The following is a 17,903-nucleotide window of genomic DNA, read 5'->3' as shown; positions in this document are numbered from 1 at the left end:
GTAATATCTCCGCAGTCGAAGATACTCAAAAACGTATTCTCTTATATCTGAACAAACTAACAGGAGTCAAAAAGTCAGTAAGTACCTGCAGTTCTCTTCCAGCTCAAGTTGATGATATCCTTTATTCAAGTCAAGATGTGAAAACACTTGGGCTACGTTAACTGCATAATCATTTCCGCTATGTTTGGAATAGGGTGCCCCTCCCTCTTGATGGCTTAGTTTGCCTGGTGTACGCAAATGCACATCGTTCTGCTACTGCCCTTCTTTGGCACTACTACTATGGGCAAAACCCATGGCATAGAGCCTGTGTAGCGTTCAATGATATCATGTTTTAGGAGTGCTTCTAACTCTTTCTCTACAGCTTCTTGTAGATGAAAAGCAACTCTGTGGTGTCTTTGAGCAACAGGGCAAATTTCTTCATTGATGTGACGCTGTACTTTCATTTTCTTGAGATTTCCTAGGCCATGGAAAAACAACGGGAATTGGCACATGATCTCAGACTGAGTACAGAGGATGTAGCTGAAGGATATCAATCCCATATCAGCAGCAGTGGCAAAACTGAGCAAGCAGGCACTTAATGAAGTCCCTTGTAGAACATGAATGATGGCTCACAACAATGTCTTTTTGTGCTGCATTGTAGTGAATGACCTTTGGCCTTGAAATGGCTCAGAAGTGACCCAAGTATACATCTTTTCACTTGACGGAGTGAGGCCAGGCACAGGGATAAGCTTTTAAACTTTTCCTCTGGCATAATGTTAATCAACGCACTAATGTCTAGTTGTTGGGTAATCGTTCACTTTCAATATGAATTTAGAACATTGCCCAAATAGATTTTGTCGCTTTATTTGGTCATTTGCCTTTGAATTGTGGCTTTCCTTACAGGCAGCTAACCCCTCATGTGCACGCCGCCCTTTTGCAGACATCATTAGTGAACACCCATCTTCTTCGCTGGTACTCGATATTGACGTTGAATAGCCTTTGTACGATCAACTTGACAACAATTGGTGTTGCCTGGTTTTCATTTGTCGTAGCTGATGTTGTTTTTTTGTTATTTTGTGGGCGTGGCAAGAATGCTTCTGGAATGTTCTCATGTCCATATTTTATTTCCATCGAGTCACATTTGATTTTTCTTTAGCATGGCACACAGTTATGAAAAAGGATTTTTCCCACAAAATATGCAGACCTGCCTGATGGCTGGACATTCACCTTCATTTGGAAATGAAAATCCACTTTGGAAGCATAGCTTTGATTTCTTCTAGGTAGTCCACTTGCGTGCATCTTGCTTTTGCTTGCTTTTCAAAGCCAAGGCAGATTCATTGTGGACTGTTCCTGCTTCCATGTCAGCAGGTTCTCAGTCTGCTCGTTCTTTTGCTCTTGCAGCCATCATCATTTTCTCCAAGCTGTAGGCTTCTCTCAACATGTGCCTTCTAAATGAATCTAAAAGGCAGCCATCAATGATTCTGAGGCTCATGGCTTCTTCGTAGGTAAACCACAGAACTGGCAATGTTTAATGAGTATATCAAGTCGTTCAGCACATTTGTCCATTGTTTCACCAACCTGTTGTAGTGCTTGGTTGAAGATATACCTTTCATAGTAGACCTTCGGCATTGGGTTGAACTTGGCCTTACCTTCAAGTACAATTTTGCATCAGACTGTGAAACTTTCATTAGCACTTCTTTCACTCCATTGCCTGCAAGGTTATTTTTGTATTTGATGATCTTCTTTTCATCTTCTTCTTCAAGTGCATTGATGTAGTCATCAAATGTTTGGATCCATGCAGCCCACCTGGCCCCAATGTTCTGCTTCTTAGAAGAATCAAAGGGCGGTGGTGGCTTCAGGAACACTTCTGCATTGTATTTTTTGCTCTCTTTTTCTTCCATTGAGAGCATGTACTATTCAGACAGCTTTCGCTGTTCCCGGCGGCTCCCTGCAACTTCTGCAAGCACAACCCTTGTGCTTGAACTTGGATCACCATGCCCGATCTGAAGTCGTAGAATGCTTCCCTTGTCTTTGGTGGTGAGTAAATTCTCTGTGTCTCATACCTGGTTGTCGCTGCCAGTATCTTTCTGGTTCACTTGCTTAATTGCTCCGGATTCGGAGTGCTTCCGACAACCTCTTCACCAGCAGTTTTGGTAGGCGTTTTGAAAGTGCTCCCCTGCAGGGCTTTCACTTTCTTCCTTGGCATTATATGGGCAGGACTTTGACTCCACATGTACCAGTTGCAGATTGCTTTGCATCAATTTGAGGCTCATGTGGTACGCACAAGCAGTTTGCCGTACCATTGCAAACTCTTAGGAAGAGCAGCCTTGTTTTGTTCTGGTCATGTATCTCCCCTCTCATCACCAGATGTTGCGTCTTTCCCAGCCCTGGAGCACGCGAATGAAATACACCACACAGGAGCTACAGTATGACACTACTTTATTCCTCCTGCATAAATTCTCACACTGCACATTACACCATACTTCACATTACATACTTCCTCTTCTAAGTCTGCCCAGAACCACGAGGGCCCTATATGCTACAGTGGCAACAATGAAATGCCAATATACCCACTATGAACAAAGAGCCTGTGTAACACCAATCAGTAACTCACTCGCCTCTCCCACAGTGTCAGGCCCAGTGAGTTTAATATAACTCACCTTATGGCCCCTGCTGTACTCTCTCTGACATCTGATCACGTATGGGCTTCATGTCAGGCAAGAGAAGATCCCTGGAACCATGACCCATCACTCCCACGCTTGCCACTCTAAGAAACATTTAGAACCTATTATGTTTTGCAGGGAAGGCCACACAAACTGATAAACTTAAACATGCAGGTCTTTTTAGACCAATGCATTTCACTGGACAATAAAAGAGAGAGAAGCATGTGTTTAGTAAATGATTCTTGGTTACACCTTTTTTTATGACCCCCCTGAATAGCTATCGAATTTGTCAGTATGATCAATATTTGAATGTGTTATGGTCTTATAAATAAATTTAAACAAAAGTATGCAAAAAAGAGCTACATTTTGGGGCCAAGTGTGTTTAAAAAAATATATTGTACTTCTTTCTATTACACAGTTTGCAATTTGGTTGACCGTCCACCAACTAAGTCTGTGCTTTTTGTTTCAGTTAAAAGGCCAGTTGCAATTCTATACCTTTCCTTTTTTTATATGTGGTTCTTTACAGGTTCCTGGGAAGTGATGATCACAGCTCCTATTTCATAAACACCCAGAGACATCGAATCGTAAGTCAACCTGTGATCCAAATTTACCAGTGATTTCTTTGCAAGACACCTGAATGCCTTGGGGGCCAGGGAAGGGGCTTCAATTTGGTTAGGGGCCTCATAGTGAGAGACTCCTCTGAGAACAGGGCACTCATGCTGGGAGACGCCCAATAAAAGAAGAGGGAAGCCTTCATGGCACGATACTTATCTGCGAAGGAGAGGGGACTTCTTGGAAATGAGGTGGTACCCGTCACATTTTTCACCTTTTAGTGTACTCTAAATTTTTGCTAGCTTTAGACCTCTGTGCTTTTACTATTGTTAACCAGTGGTAAAGTGCCTGTGCTCCCTCTTTCAACAATTAGTAAATTCAACAAATATGAGTCCCTAGTCTACAGTAAATTTCCCTGGGCCTGTAAGTTAAATGTCACTAGTGGACTGCAGCACCTATTGTGCCATCCACTACAGTAACTGTGTAAAAACGTAGCTACAGGCCTTCCAGTGTAGCCGGACTGCGGCAGTTTAAACACTGCAATTTGATCTATCAAATTAAACTTGTTTGACTGGTCAAAACTTACCATTTAAATATTAGTAAGTCACCCACAAGGTAGGGTTCATGTTACTTAAAAGTGGGACGTGAAGAAATCTAATGTGAGCATGCCCTTACAGTGATTAGCACCCAAAAGCTATTTTCCCTGTGGCAGGCCTTTCTGTCCTATGTAGAAAACCAGTGTACAGATAGAAATTCCTAATACGGTATCTCGAGAATGAGACTCGCTATTTTCAATAGTTATTAAAAATCCAGAGATGGATTTTAAATAAATAGTAAGAAAAGCTAAGTGTTGCAAAGTTACTTTTTTACTGCCCGAAGTTCCTGGAGGCTAATGTATATTTCTTCTCACAGTTCACCCAACCACATAGGTGTGAAATGCCTCACAAGAATAAACAATAGGCTGACCTGACTGGGCGGAGATGTCTCCTCTGAACCTCCCAGAATATGTAGAATGGGGGATGTGAGCAACATGACAGTGTCAAATATTGCTTGAAAGCCAAATTCTTATTGATAGGTCTGCTGGGTTTACATATTACACTTTGGGGCGCACGTAAAAGAAAGGAAAACAGGATGCCAAAACAATTGCTGTGTATCCACGGTCTTCTTTCTGAAGACCTACTTTGTTCTACTAGACTTCTGTGTCTGGGTTTTACATATAACACAGGGGCCCCAGCTGAGAGGCAGCAATAAAAATGTCACGGTAAGATATCGAAGGGGGTTATTAATATGCCTGCTGAAAAGAACAGATTTGCGTTTTATGGGGATAGCTTAGTGGATAAGCAAATCCAGCCTTTACCAGTGTTTTAAAACAAATGAAATGTTTTGAGAGAGAGTCAATGGAGAGATAAGGGGCACTTTTGCTGGGTGGTAGTAAGGGAATCTGAGGAGGAGGTCATATGGGGGTAAGGGGGTGCCAAAAAATATTATTGCCACCAGCGCTAAAGCCAGCCCTGGAAATATCGTAACACAAAATGATGTGTCGACCGGCACAAAGACTCCCACCTCTCCCTGATATTTATTCATAGGCCTTAAGCTGAATGGGGTCCACTGAAGAGTGCCCCTGCGCCACAGAGCCTGCAGGGGCTTGTGTTCCACCCCTGTGGAAGTGCGATCACACTATCTGTGGATTGCTGCCTGATATTCTTGCTCACATGCTACTCTCTCGCTCTCTCTTTTTCTCTCCTCTTTGCCCTCTGGCCTTCCCCCCTCTCCTCTATGGCATCTGCCCTCCATTCACAGGTGTATGAGATCCTTGCCAGGACTCTTTATGGCAAGCGGAAGCATGCAGAGATTGGGATTGACCGGCTTCTGAATGAGGGCGTCTACGCTGCTGCTTTTCCGCTGCATGAGGTATGGTGTCACCTTAGGACGTGCCAACACGGAAGTAAGGGCGAGGCCAAGTGAAGTTAGGATCCATCTCGAGGAATTCCTGGGACAGATACTTCCTTACTTCATTAGCAACAGTTCTTGATTATTTACTACTGTGAATCCTAAATGTAATTAATATTTCCTGTTGACCATCAAGGTGGGCATTTTACTTGCCCTTAGGCCTTGTCTCAGCCGTGTCTATTGTCTCAATCAGAAAGGTCTCTCCAGCAGTACTTGGCTCTTTCCAGGCCCCTCCTTTACCGGTCCATGTTTGTTTCAAGATATATTGTATCCTTCAGAAGGTTTTTCTTTTTTAATTCCCTGGTATTTGGCTCATTCCTACACTTAATTTGTAAAGAACATGCCTGAAGGTGTTCAAAATCTTTTTTAGGTGCTCACTGCTTCTTCATGTTGAATACCCGGGTTGCCGAATAGCAAGATTGCCTAGTCTTGATTCCAACTCATACCTCTTACTTTGTGTCTCTTTATATGAGTCTGGCAAGTCTTCAAGGTCAGTTCTCATGTCGGGTGTGTCCTTTTGTCTCCATTTTCCTATCTTTTTCTTCATCCTTCTAAGTAAGTTTGAGACCCCAAAAATGAGTGCTGTGACCATCAAATTGGACCACAAATTGAGCACTGGTTTCTTCAGCAGTAAAATCACCTGTCATCCCGCACCCCACCCCAAGTATTTGCTTCTTTTCTGCATTGTGTGTTTGTTTTCTTCCGCGTATTTCTTTCATTTGTGCTTATGTTTCTCTGCTTAAAGGGCCCAAGTGATATGCCAGAGTACGAAGTGGCAGTGGAGAAGCTGAACCCGCGGCAAATACTCTATCACTACTGGGCTCGCTGGGGCTGTTGGTACAAGTACCAGCCACTTGACCATATTCGAGAGTACTTCGGGGAAAAAATTGCCATTTACTTTGCGTGGCTAGGTGAGTGGGACTTTTGACACATTGCTGCTTCTTCATGGACTTAGAATACCGAATGCTGTCAGGCATGATCTTCTGAGCACTTGATTTGGTTCACCTCACTTTGCTCTGCTTTGTTTCTGCTTGGGCGCCTTGGGAGATTTTCAAACACCTACTTCCTTTACAACATTTCATTTTCTAGCATTTTAGATGGTTTACTGGACACTTTAGTTCTCCGTCAGAGCTTCATGATTTTTAGACACCATTTTTGCCATATTTTGATCTAGACACACGACGCCCCGTAGAGGCTCAGAGGTATCCAACAGTGCAACTAGTTGAGACTCCTTTTTTGGAAGCCTGGCTCTTACTCCACCTCTAAATGATGAATGGAAAACATAGTTGGGTGGAGCTGGACTTTTACTGGTTTACAGTCGGGTTCCTTCTCCACTAAATTCTAAATGACCCGGGGAGAGTCCGATTAAACATGGTCCATTAAATTGAGACCCCTTAGGAGGCACCTGTTTGTGCAGGGATCACAATTATAAGTGGAGCAATGTTTATCATACCGGGCACCTTCTAATTACCAGGTGCGATAGAGGTTGCGGCCTTCTTTAAATGTCGATATATCAAACCGTACAATTTAATGAGGGAAAAAAGCTCTTACTGGGAAGGTCTGATTTTAGTGCCTTTCCTTGTAAATATTGTCTGGTCCTTGTAAATATTTACAGAAATCTATCTGTTATTCCCTAAAAAGATAGAATAGCTGATAATTACCACATAGGAAAAATTCTGAGCATGTCAGAATTTAATGCGTGTGATAATATTACGTCTGAGAGGGGTCACTCTTCATTAGATGGTTAGTGACTTGAACATAACCCTTGCTTTATAGGTGTATTGTAATAGGTGAAGGAGAAGGGTTTGGATTTCCATGGCTTAATTATGAAGCACTAGGTGAAAGTGAGATTCTTATCTAAGTAAACACCAAGATTTAGGACATTTGTGGCTGGTTTGGTTCATGGGGCAATGAAAGATGGCAAAAGATGATTCTTTGAAAGGAAGGAAGCTATCTGCAACAACTTCTTTATATATTTACTCTGAACATGCCTGAGGCAGATTTGAAACCTAGTGGCCAATGCCAGAGGCTGCCAAAGCCAGGAATGACCTACCCCTCCACCTACGAACATCGCCTTCACTGGCGGAATTCGGAAGGGGACTGAAGACCTGGCTTTTTGTCTGAGACCAGCGAGACCTCAGTGCCCGGATACCCTCAGGTTGTTTTATTCCATATAGGTACCATACTGTAGGCCCCAGTAACTTCATTACCCTTCACCTATATTCTTCCCTACATTACACTTGTCACAGTTTACAGGGACTGATTTTTTACCTAGATACTACACTGCATTCAGAACGCGGGTTTTCCCTAGTTCGAAATCTCATGCATTATGCATGAGGATTCTTGGAAGCACAGCAGGACTACTATTTCCTGTATAAAATCTATGTACAAAGTTCATGCCCAACGTCATCCTTAGGCCGACACAGTAACACAGTAAGGTAGGACCCCTGGGGAGACCTATGGGTATATATACATCACATCTTGCTAAAATACTAAAGAGGAGACCGAAACCTCCCAGCCGACACACTGACCAAAGACGCTGAGGTTCCTGCATGCAGACACTCCAGCTTGCAGTGGTCTAAAACATCCCTTGCGGGGTGTCCAACTCGAGACCAGGTCGGGGTCCCACAGTCTCTCACTTCAGGTAATGGGGTTGGCTAAATCCTAGTGGGATTCTTGGCTTAAGACCTACATACATGCAAGGTTCACTTAGGTACATTTAATTAGGGAACCATAGTAGGAGTACGCATCTTTTTATCATGTGTTTTAAATACTCGTATGTATTCATGATTATTGTAAGATGGTAGAGCTATACCATCCATTTACCTTTAATGGACTGCTAATCATTTATATCTTGTCCTGCTTAATGGTTGTTGCAGCTCGTCTATTTTACATCAGAAGAACAACTGTTCAATAAAAAATGTAAATCCCAGCCTGTTTATTCTGTGTATATCTCTGAGACAGACTAAGGAAGCACGAGAGACTAAGTGAAAGTTAGCATATTGTTTCCACGGTCCTGAGGGATCAGGGTTGTCATGTTCGATGGTTGCCAGGAACTATTCTCTCCTTGGTAAAAGGAGATTCTAGTGGCACTGTGAGCTAATTGGTACAAACGGCCAACTTACCCGGTGGGGTGGTCAGAGTTCGTCTGACACCAATCCTACAGTGTATGTTGTCTAAACGTGCAGATTCTGTATACTTTTTATAGGAACTACACGACAAGGGGTGAAAAGCAGGGCTTAATAAATAAATAAATTGAGGGGCACCAAGGTGCACCATTGTGTCATCAGTATGCATTGAAAAGGCAAAACTAAGGAATTTGATGAGTTTGGAAAGTGCCTCTTCTACATGTTAAATAGGTACATGAAAAGAGCTGAACCCTATGAAACACCACAACTGAAAAGCCGTAGGGAGAGGTTTTGACTGCATCCAGAAATGAAGCATGTGATACACTTCAGAGTGGCCTTCTCAGGGCAAATGCCCTGAGCTCTCATGATGAGCATTTGAAGATCGATGGTATCAAATGCTGCTGATAGATCTAGAAGACAAAAAGAACAATTGATGGACAGAATGCAGAACAATGTCATAGGACAGCGATATGGGCCTAAATCCATAGTTTTCTTGCTCACCATGCCATTCCAGTTTGGATCCAGTCATATGCAAATCAGTCTTGACCCTGCGCCCAATGGGAATAGTCCAGCCCGAACTGCCAGGCCAGGTACTCCCTGGACTCGAAAAACAAGCATTCTAGGACTGATTTCGTGCTTTCAGCCCTCAGCAGCCGGGATAGCTTGACTCCAGTGGCACGGAGAGCAAGGGACTCATGTCTGGGCATACCTGTCCTACTCGGGGTGACAAATGCAAAAAGAACAATTGTTGGACAGAATGCAGAACAATGTCATACATTCTCCCCAGTACAGAGATCTGGGCCTAAATCCATCTATCAATTTTTGCTCACCATGCCATTCCTGTTTGGACCCAGCCATATGCAAATCAGTCTTGACCCTGTGCCCAATGGGAACAGTCCAGCCCAAACTTGCTCACTGTGCACAGGGTCAAGACTGATTTGCATACTGCTGGGTCTAAACTGGGAGGCCATGGTGAACAAAAGAACAATGGATTTAACTCAGATCTTTTGACTGGAACATAATGTTTGCATTTTCAGCATTCCATCCATCATGTGTTTGCTGTAACACTTTTCGCCCTAAGTGGGATGGGTATGCCCAGACATGGGTCCCTTGCTCACTGTGCCACTGGACTAAAGCTCGCCTGGCTGAAGAAGGGTGCCATACCCTGAAACCGGTCCCAGGTGGCTTGTTTCCAGCCCAGGAAGGACCTGGCTTGGCAGTTCGGTCTGGACTGATCCCAGGAGACACAGGGTCAAGACTGATTTGCCTATGGCTGGGTCTAAACTGGGGTGGCATGGTGAGCAAAAGAACAATGGATTTAACCCAGATCTTTTGGCTGGGGGAGAATGTTTGTATTGTCAGCATTCCGTCCATCATTTGTTTGCTGTAACACTTTTCGCGCTAAGTGGGCTAGGTATGCCCAGACGTGGGTCCCTTGCTCACTGTGTCATTGGACTCAAGCTAGCCTGGCTGAAGAAGGGTGATATACCCTGAAACCGGTCCCAGGATGCTTGTTTCCGGTCCAGAGAGAACCTGGCCTGGCAGGTTGCTCTTGACTGTTCCCATTTGGCACAGGGTCAAGACTGATTATATATGGCTGGGTCTGAATTGGGGTAGCATGGTGATCAAAAGAACAATGGATTTCACCCAGATCGTTTGACTGGGGGAGAATGTTTGCATTGTCAGCATTCCGTCCATCATTTGTTTGCGATAGAACAAGAAGGTTCCGCAGTATTAAGAAACAGCCTTTCTAGATATAGTATACAAATGCAGCCATTTTGTCCTCAAACATCTGCTTGCCAATTTCTGAAATGCAAATTTGTTATCATACACATACTTTTCATTTAGGATAAATAAGCTCAGTTCTCCCAAACAAAAGCTCATCAAAAGCACCATGTTTATTTTTAAATACCAAGATTTACAGTAAGTACATGTTTGGTCTCTAAACTTCAGCTTTCCTCTGCTTCTATCACATATGGAAAGCTTCTGACTTTCAGGTCCATTTATCATAATTAACTTGCCTTCAGATCGAAGGGATTATGAATACAACCATTATGTCAGGTACTACCAGATTTATGTAATGAATGCGTACAATATGTCATGGATTGGATATAGTGCCAGGGACTGCATTTTCCCATGGGTAGCCACAATTATTACATGAATGTTGTCAATATGTCAAGGCCAAAAACCAGTATGCCAGGGTTACTGTTTTGCCAGGGAAAGGCATAGTTCTGCCAATTATTACCAGAATACGTCATGCCAATGATGCCTATCACAAGGTCAGTACTAACATGACACAGTTAAGACCAGATTGTCAACAATATTCAAGAATGGGCACCATCAAGTAAGGAATAGCTGCAAATCTGTCAAGGAGAACGTGATTTTGCTGTGGAAACCATGCAGCAGATTATCATAATCATGTCTAGAAACCCCTCAATGTGTCAAGAATTGCCCTCATTAGGCAACCACTACTGGTATGCTAAGGATAGTTCCACACTTGCCAACTTGAGAGCTTTCTTCACTGTGTGAGGAAGAGGCGGGGCCTTGAAGGGGGTGGGGCTTACTTGCCCAGCACAGCCCAAGATACTTCTAACTTCACTGCCGATCACGTCCAGCCTCCTCCCTCCCTCCCCCATGGCCCCTCCTTCCACCCCCTGCGAAAGAAGGAAATCAAAGCTTTTGAGACTGCCGCTAGTGTCCTGGGGAGATTTCACACCTCTTTACAGACATAGGCTGAGCAGAACCTCCAGACAAATAGCTGGAAACCCGCTTCTGCAGGGGTTTCCAGCTAATTGTGTGCCCCACACTATCTGCTCCTCACCGGGTGACCGCGTGAAAGGAGCCGATATTGGGTGACACACAGTGGGACGGTGTGTGTTGGCAGATCTTTAGTCAACAATATGATAAGAGTGGTCACAATTTTCTGCGGGGGGCACTATTATCCTAGATCTACCATTAGGCAGAGGATAGTCACAAGAATGGCCAAAGTGTATCAGTGATGGACAACATGATGTCAGGGATAACCACAGGCATGTTGAGTGCCTCCAATATGCCTTTGAGGGTGCCATTATACGAGGACCACCAAGTTGCCAGGGTATGCATGATATATGTAAAAAAATATCCACAGTTGTCAACCATGAGCACCATTACATCAGAAATAATCAGAGATCTAAGATTACTGCAATATATAAAATCAAATCAAATCAAGCTTTTTACGGAACATACATAATGTCCATAAAAGCGTACACACACTGTATCATTAATGGGTCAATGGGTCAACGGCATGCAAAGGATAGCTGGAAATTTGTCACTAATAACCACAATATGTCAAGGATGGTCTGCTCTTAGGACATTCATAGCCAGAATGCTGTTAAGAATGTCCATACAATTGTCTTTGCTCAGCCCTTCACTGCCTTTTCTTCTCTCCACAGGTTTCTACACGGCCTGGTTGTTGCCAGCAGCTGCTGTAGGTAGTGTTGTTTTCATCTCTGGACTTGTGACCATGGGAAGCAATACACCAGCGTAAGTCAATCTTACCTTCTGCTTTTTGCAGAGCTCTACCTTTATCATACTTTGTGCACCTCTATATGTGTTTCAATCTGAATACACGACTCATTGTGCTACTGTTCACTTCAGTCCAGAATAGGTATATCTGTGTGCTTGTCCATTTCTGCAGCTATGCATGGGTATATCAGTGTGTGTCGCCTACTTGTATGTATTTCTGTCGATCTGAATATCCACGTATGTCTGTCTATCTGTGTGAGCAGAGGTGGCTGCTCAGGATCCAGAACAGTGGGGCGGGGGAGCGGGAAAGAGGGGAATAATGCAAAAATAAGAACAAACCAAAAATATATAAGCCTTTACTTACCTGCCGCTGTGGTTGCACATTCCTCCTCTCGCGATCCTGGTCCGAGATGGTGCACACTGTGCAGGCTCCCAGATGCAAATCCCAGCACTGCTCTCATGCTGGGAATAGGATGAAAACAGCGCTGGTATTGGTCTGCGTGGCCTGCTTTACCACTCAAACAGTGCCTGGGAGCCTGTGGCTTTTCTCCACCCAGCTGTACACCATAGCCAGGTAGAGAAATGCTAAGTGCGCATGACGGTTTGACCGGTAGTCATGGCACCTAGTAGTGCGCATTACCCCTCCTCCCAACTGTTGCTCATAGAGTGCATAGCCCCACCCCACCTTATGACGCGGCCTGCCTGCAGATAGGAAAAAAAATAAAATGATAATAAAATTGATGTTTTATCATTTTATTTTTGATATGTTTAACTTTGCTGCCACCTGGAGGGGGCGACATTCCTCATCCATAAAGAAAAAGCAACCCCTGTGCATATGTACTCTAAATCCATGCTTATTTGTGTGTTTGGTTGGTCTGCACGCATGTCCTTTGTGTGCATGGGTCACCTGTGTGCATGGCTTATCAGAGGGTTGGGGTAACTCAAAAAGAATCCTTAGATAGCCTAGGAAAAGGGCATACAACAATAACAGAGACGTTCTGCTTGAGAAAACTGGAAATTTCCCCTCTGGCAGAATGGCGCATACGACAACTTTCACCTCGGTCGCCAACAAACTGAATACCTGAAAACCGGCCATTAGTTATGGAATGGTGACTAGTTAATGAATGTCAAGAAAGTGTACTACCCAATATTCCCTTGAAAAAGAAGCAAAAACCTGAGGGATCAACTAATTCATACTTGGTAAAAAGTTTCCGAAAATGACAACAGCCATCTTGTAATGGTTTCTCTCAGGTCCATGGCACTATCCATGTGGCAACTGCAGTATGTATAACCAAACCAAACATTGTGCATTGGTTACTCTTGGCCTATCTTACCCCTGGAAGATGGGGGTTTTACCAACTGCTACAAGGAGAATGTGGTGTATCTCAACTGTCTATGTAACTTTCTATTAATAGGAATAATGACTCGAAAAACGACGTATGTTGAAGTACAAAAGTTGCATTAATTGTAAGAAACTCACCACCAAGCTTATGACTCAATCCATCACAGCACAACACACCCCAGAAGACTTCAAATGGACTGTCATAGAACACATCACTGCAGATCGCTATAAAACGAATCGCACAAAATCACTAGCAAAATGAGAACAAATGGGTGTTTCACTGGCAAATCTACCGCAGAGGCCTTACAAATGCTGTAAACTGGAACCTAAACACCTCTGTGGATTGCCTAGATATATGGTGAACGCGAATCTTCATTAGGATCGAAATCTTCAATACATGAGGTTAATCCTTTACAAGGCGAGAAAATTGACATGAGAAATAAAGAGATTCACACCACAGTTTTGACTGTACTTCCTTAACCCTTTCGCTGCGGCGGCTATTTTGCCGCAGCGCTAACAGGGTGGGGCGGCCGCGCGGCGGCCGCATGCTGGTGACAGAACCGCTCCGTCACCAGCTGCGGTTGAGCTGTGCTCGTGACGGAGCAGTTCCGTCATGGCCCGCCCCGCTCAATAGAACGTGCCGCGCAGGCGCAAAATCAGCGCCGCGCAGGCGAGGCGGCCGGGCCATGACGGAACCGCTCCGTCATCAGCACAGCGCCACCGCAGCTGATGACGGAGCGGTTCTGTCATCAGCAGGGGAGGGGTTACATTGGATGTTATTGTCTGTTTAATGAGATTCGGTATCACCTTCCGGCTCCGCCAAATTAATTATGATTTTGCTTGTTATGGACATAGGTATAGCAGCAAAGAAATATGCGGCACAGGTTACAACATTCCATACCATTCGGCAGCTTGTACACGATCGGACAGTAAATAATAACAAACCCTATTTGCATCTTGTGTGCGACTCACAGTAAGTTGTCTGCACCAGACCATGCTGTGTCAAAACACGTTATATTACCGAAATGAAATCAATGTGCTGCATGAGAAGCTAACAGCGAGACACCACGGGGCATATTTACAAGCCCCTGTGTCACTTTTGCGCCATTTTTAACATGGTAAAAATTGGCGCAAAAGTGGCGCAAGGGGCTTGTAAATCTGCCCACACGTATCTAACATCACCGGGGCAGATTTACTAACATTTTGCATCATGGATGCTCCACTTATATGGCACAGCAATGACGCAAGTGCCAATTTGTAGTGCCTTGCGTGACATTGGAGAAAAAAAAAAGTGAAGCAAGACAGTGTATAGCGCTGCCTTGTTACACCTTGCTTCCGGGAGGTATTCTATAGGTGGACATGGATCTGGACATGGATCCACCCATGGATTTTGACGCAATCCCATATCTACTAAAGTCAGTAAACCTGGGATTGCACCAAAATGTTGTGCCTCCCTGACCCAGGCATAATACGGAGAAATATCTTTATTTTCCATGCTACTTCCATTTTTATGTATGATGCATTCCTCGTGACACATTGAAAAAAGAAAATGCCTTTAAAGATTGTGTTTGTGCAGGAAGAGGTACCCCTCCTGCACATCCTGCTTCTAATGCAAGGATACTTACAGCAAGGGTCAAAGGTGATTGTGTTGGCTCTAGGCAGCCTCAGGTGCACCAGCACAAGGAGGGAGCAGGAGTGCGGCATATCTTAGTAGATATGGTGCATTTCTACTCTCTCCATTTCACGCAAAGCTGCACAGCAACTTTTCTTGCTGTCCTAAGTTGTGTGAAACCTTAGTAAATATGCCCCACCAGGTCCTCCCTAGACCGTTTTAAGAAGTAAGCATAATCCTAAAAAAGAAACTAACTTGTGTCACTCATAGAAAACAGACTAAACTTTACTGACTCAATCCCATTACTCATATTTACTCTTTAGCTTGTGTTCATTTCCACCATAGCTCTAGCTCTACATCCTGAGGGCCTGCCTCTGATATGCCCCATTATGCATCACTCATAAGTGCTTTTTGCATTGGATTGGTCACCAACCTTTTCAGAGATGATACACCATATGACTATCTATAGTGGCACATGGCCCTATTTACCAGCTTGGTAAATAAAAAAAACGCTCCCGCCATTTTGTTGGAACTCGCATGGATTGCGCACCTTCAAAATAACTTGACCACCATGTCATAAGACGTTTTTGCATTTTGTATTCTTTAGCCATGCTGCATAGCATCCAAGATGCTGTACAGTGTGGCTAAAATCCATTGGCAAAACCAATAGTTTTCAAAGACGAGACCTATTGGCTTTGCCAAAACTTGTTTGAATGTGTATTGCTTTATTGTCCTGATGAAAGTACTAATTTTTATTCTAACACCGAAACGTGTTGACTAAGTAGACTTGTAGGGCCTGAGAAGTAGACACGCTTGCTTTTAAACTTTATCACTGGGGGAAGCATAAAGTCAATGCCAAAGAGTAGCTCATCCCTTTGCAATTTTAATCCTCTAAGGTTCTTCCCTCACACTTCTCACCCTATCATACGACATACCTGTCAAATAAAAAGATATATATAACCATTTAGACAACAAAGGGAATGTCGCCCAGTGGTAGACTGGGAACCCAATGATGAAGCATGCTACACTAGGTGGGTGGGGGTCATCATTCACTTACTGACATTCAAGGTGGTTATTCTGGGTGGATTGAACTCGTTGTCTTTGACTATCAGTGTGCATGCCTTTTATCATGAATGTCCTGTGTGAAGACATATACACATAACATACATACCAATATGCTTATGTATGTGCATCGCCCCTCTTTGTGCATAGTCCTTCTCTTTGGATAGTCCCTCTGGGAGTATAGTCTCTATGTTCATGCACATTTGCACATTTGTGAAATGAAACAACTCGGGGAAAATGTAAAGTTATAAAAGACATACATACTCATGCACACGCGCACATGCTCACACTCACACACACCTTCAGAGCACATGGATTGTGTGTTGTAATCTGTGACTTGCATATAGGAATGCAGCATCCAAATCTTTCGAGAGCAGAGAAGTTGAGGAGAGGAATGTCAGGTCAAGGACCAGTCATCAAGGGCAATGGACTTGAGCAGTGCAAGCATGGAAGATAATCTATGATATCTGCTTGAGGTTCTCCTCTGAAGGATTGTCACCTGAGTCCTCTCATGTCAAACGGTCAATACAGTTGACTTCTTGAAATTAATTACATAAATCATACCGTTCTGTGCATCCTGGGGATAACATAATGCTTCTTGAGTAGAAGTTTCAGCACCCACCCAATCAAACATACATGTAAAGATGCCCAAAAGGTAGAATAGTTATTCAAACTTTGGTCATTACTTTTAACTTGTGAAAAAACCCATAACAAGGCAGCATCTGTCTGACTGCTGGTAGACTGTTTCTTGTGTAAGCTACCTTTGTATGAAATTATGCTAGCCAACTGTAAACTGACTTAATAGAGCATCAAAATGCCCTCAGCTTTATATTAAGATTCAACCCTCTGTGACTGTCCAAAATTGGTCTAAACATGGGCATATGGCTAGTAGGAGCATTCTCATTCTTTGATGCATTTTTGGAGTGTTCTGCTACAGTTCTAGTTGACCTCTCAGTATATAGCAACCAGAATCTGTGGATGTTGTGGTTGGTCAAGGGCTGGAAGGAGCAGTTGATCCACTATCCTGTTGAAAAAAGGCCAGCCCTTACCAGAAGACTGTCTGTCCTGGAAAAACACAATTAGTTACACACTGCTGTTGCCTTGAAAATAGTACCAAAAAGCACCAGAAAAAAGTTCACTCAGCCATAAAAACATGTTGTTCATTTCAATGGCAAGGTCTTTAAATAGTGTCTTCAAGTTTGAAAATTCAGGACTGGAATTCAGCTGAATGTGGGTCTTTAGACTTGCAGTAGGCAAACAGGAATGACAGGATAGGGGCTTGGACTTCAGGCTTGCAGGCCTCTGCTTTGAAACAACAAAGTTGCATTAGTGAATCAGAAGTAGCCAGGAGCAGGGATAGTGGCAAAAGATACATGGTTTTGAATACAGGAGGAATTCTCGAATTAATGACCTGCCCTCTCAGGGAAATGACAGTAGAATATTCAAAACATTGAGCCAAAATGCCAGAATAGATAATAAAGCATTAAAGTAGGAAATCCCTGACAGGAAGCGAGTTTTGGCTAACTCTCATCTCAGGACTGCCTAGGAAAGGTGCAAAGGTCTGGATGAACACACATCCCTAGTAAACATTAGCTGGCCCTGATTTACTATGCACTGCATTGTCCTTGTGTCAAGCAAGTCAACGCAAGGCAACGCAAGTGCTGAAGTGACAATTACAAAGCCACGCAACTCGAGATTTGCTGGGCTTTGTATCTCCTTTCAGCTGCAGAGTAATGCAAGGCCGTGCCTTGCGTTGCCTTTTGGTACCTTGCGTCGGATAGGGGTTACATGGATAGAGAGTGTCCATGCATCCCCCATGTATTTTTGAGACAAACCCAGATGTATTAAAGGCAGTAAACCTGGGTTTGAGCCAAAATGGTGCGCCTGCCAAAGAGAGGCATAACAAGGGGAATTATCTTTATTTATCCTTGTTACTTCCTCTTTCATGTGAGCTGCATTCTGCAGCACACATAGAAGGTAGTCTCTAAGAATTGGTTTTGTGCAGTAAGGTATTGCTTCCTGCACAAAACAATCCTGCCCATAACACAGATTCCCTGAAGTGAAGCAGCGCTATGAGAGAGCAGAATGCATCATATCGTAGAAGGTGTGGC

At 43.6% G+C, this 17,903-nt stretch overlaps 1 protein-coding gene across 1 annotated transcript in view; it reads left to right on the top strand.

The window, feature by feature from the left end:
* ANO7 (anoctamin 7) overlaps positions 1–17,903 on the top strand; it is a 257,551-nt gene that overhangs the window by 125,053 nt on the left and 114,595 nt on the right. The window contains exons 6-9 of the mRNA XM_086921911.1: positions 3,169–3,226; positions 4,995–5,105; positions 5,890–6,055; positions 11,704–11,794. Of these exons, the coding sequence (XP_086778037.1) occupies positions 3,169–3,226; positions 4,995–5,105; positions 5,890–6,055; positions 11,704–11,794 (426 nt within the window). The remainder of the gene's footprint in view (positions 1–3,168; positions 3,227–4,994; positions 5,106–5,889; positions 6,056–11,703; positions 11,795–17,903) is intronic.

This window comes from Lissotriton vulgaris, chromosome 5 (assembly GCF_964263255.1).
Source record: "Lissotriton vulgaris chromosome 5, aLisVul1.2, whole genome shotgun sequence".
Taxonomy (NCBI): domain Eukaryota; kingdom Metazoa; phylum Chordata; class Amphibia; order Caudata; family Salamandridae; genus Lissotriton; species Lissotriton vulgaris.
The sequence above is the reverse complement of the archived record's forward strand: the minus strand, read 5'-3'. Positions and strand labels throughout refer to the sequence as shown.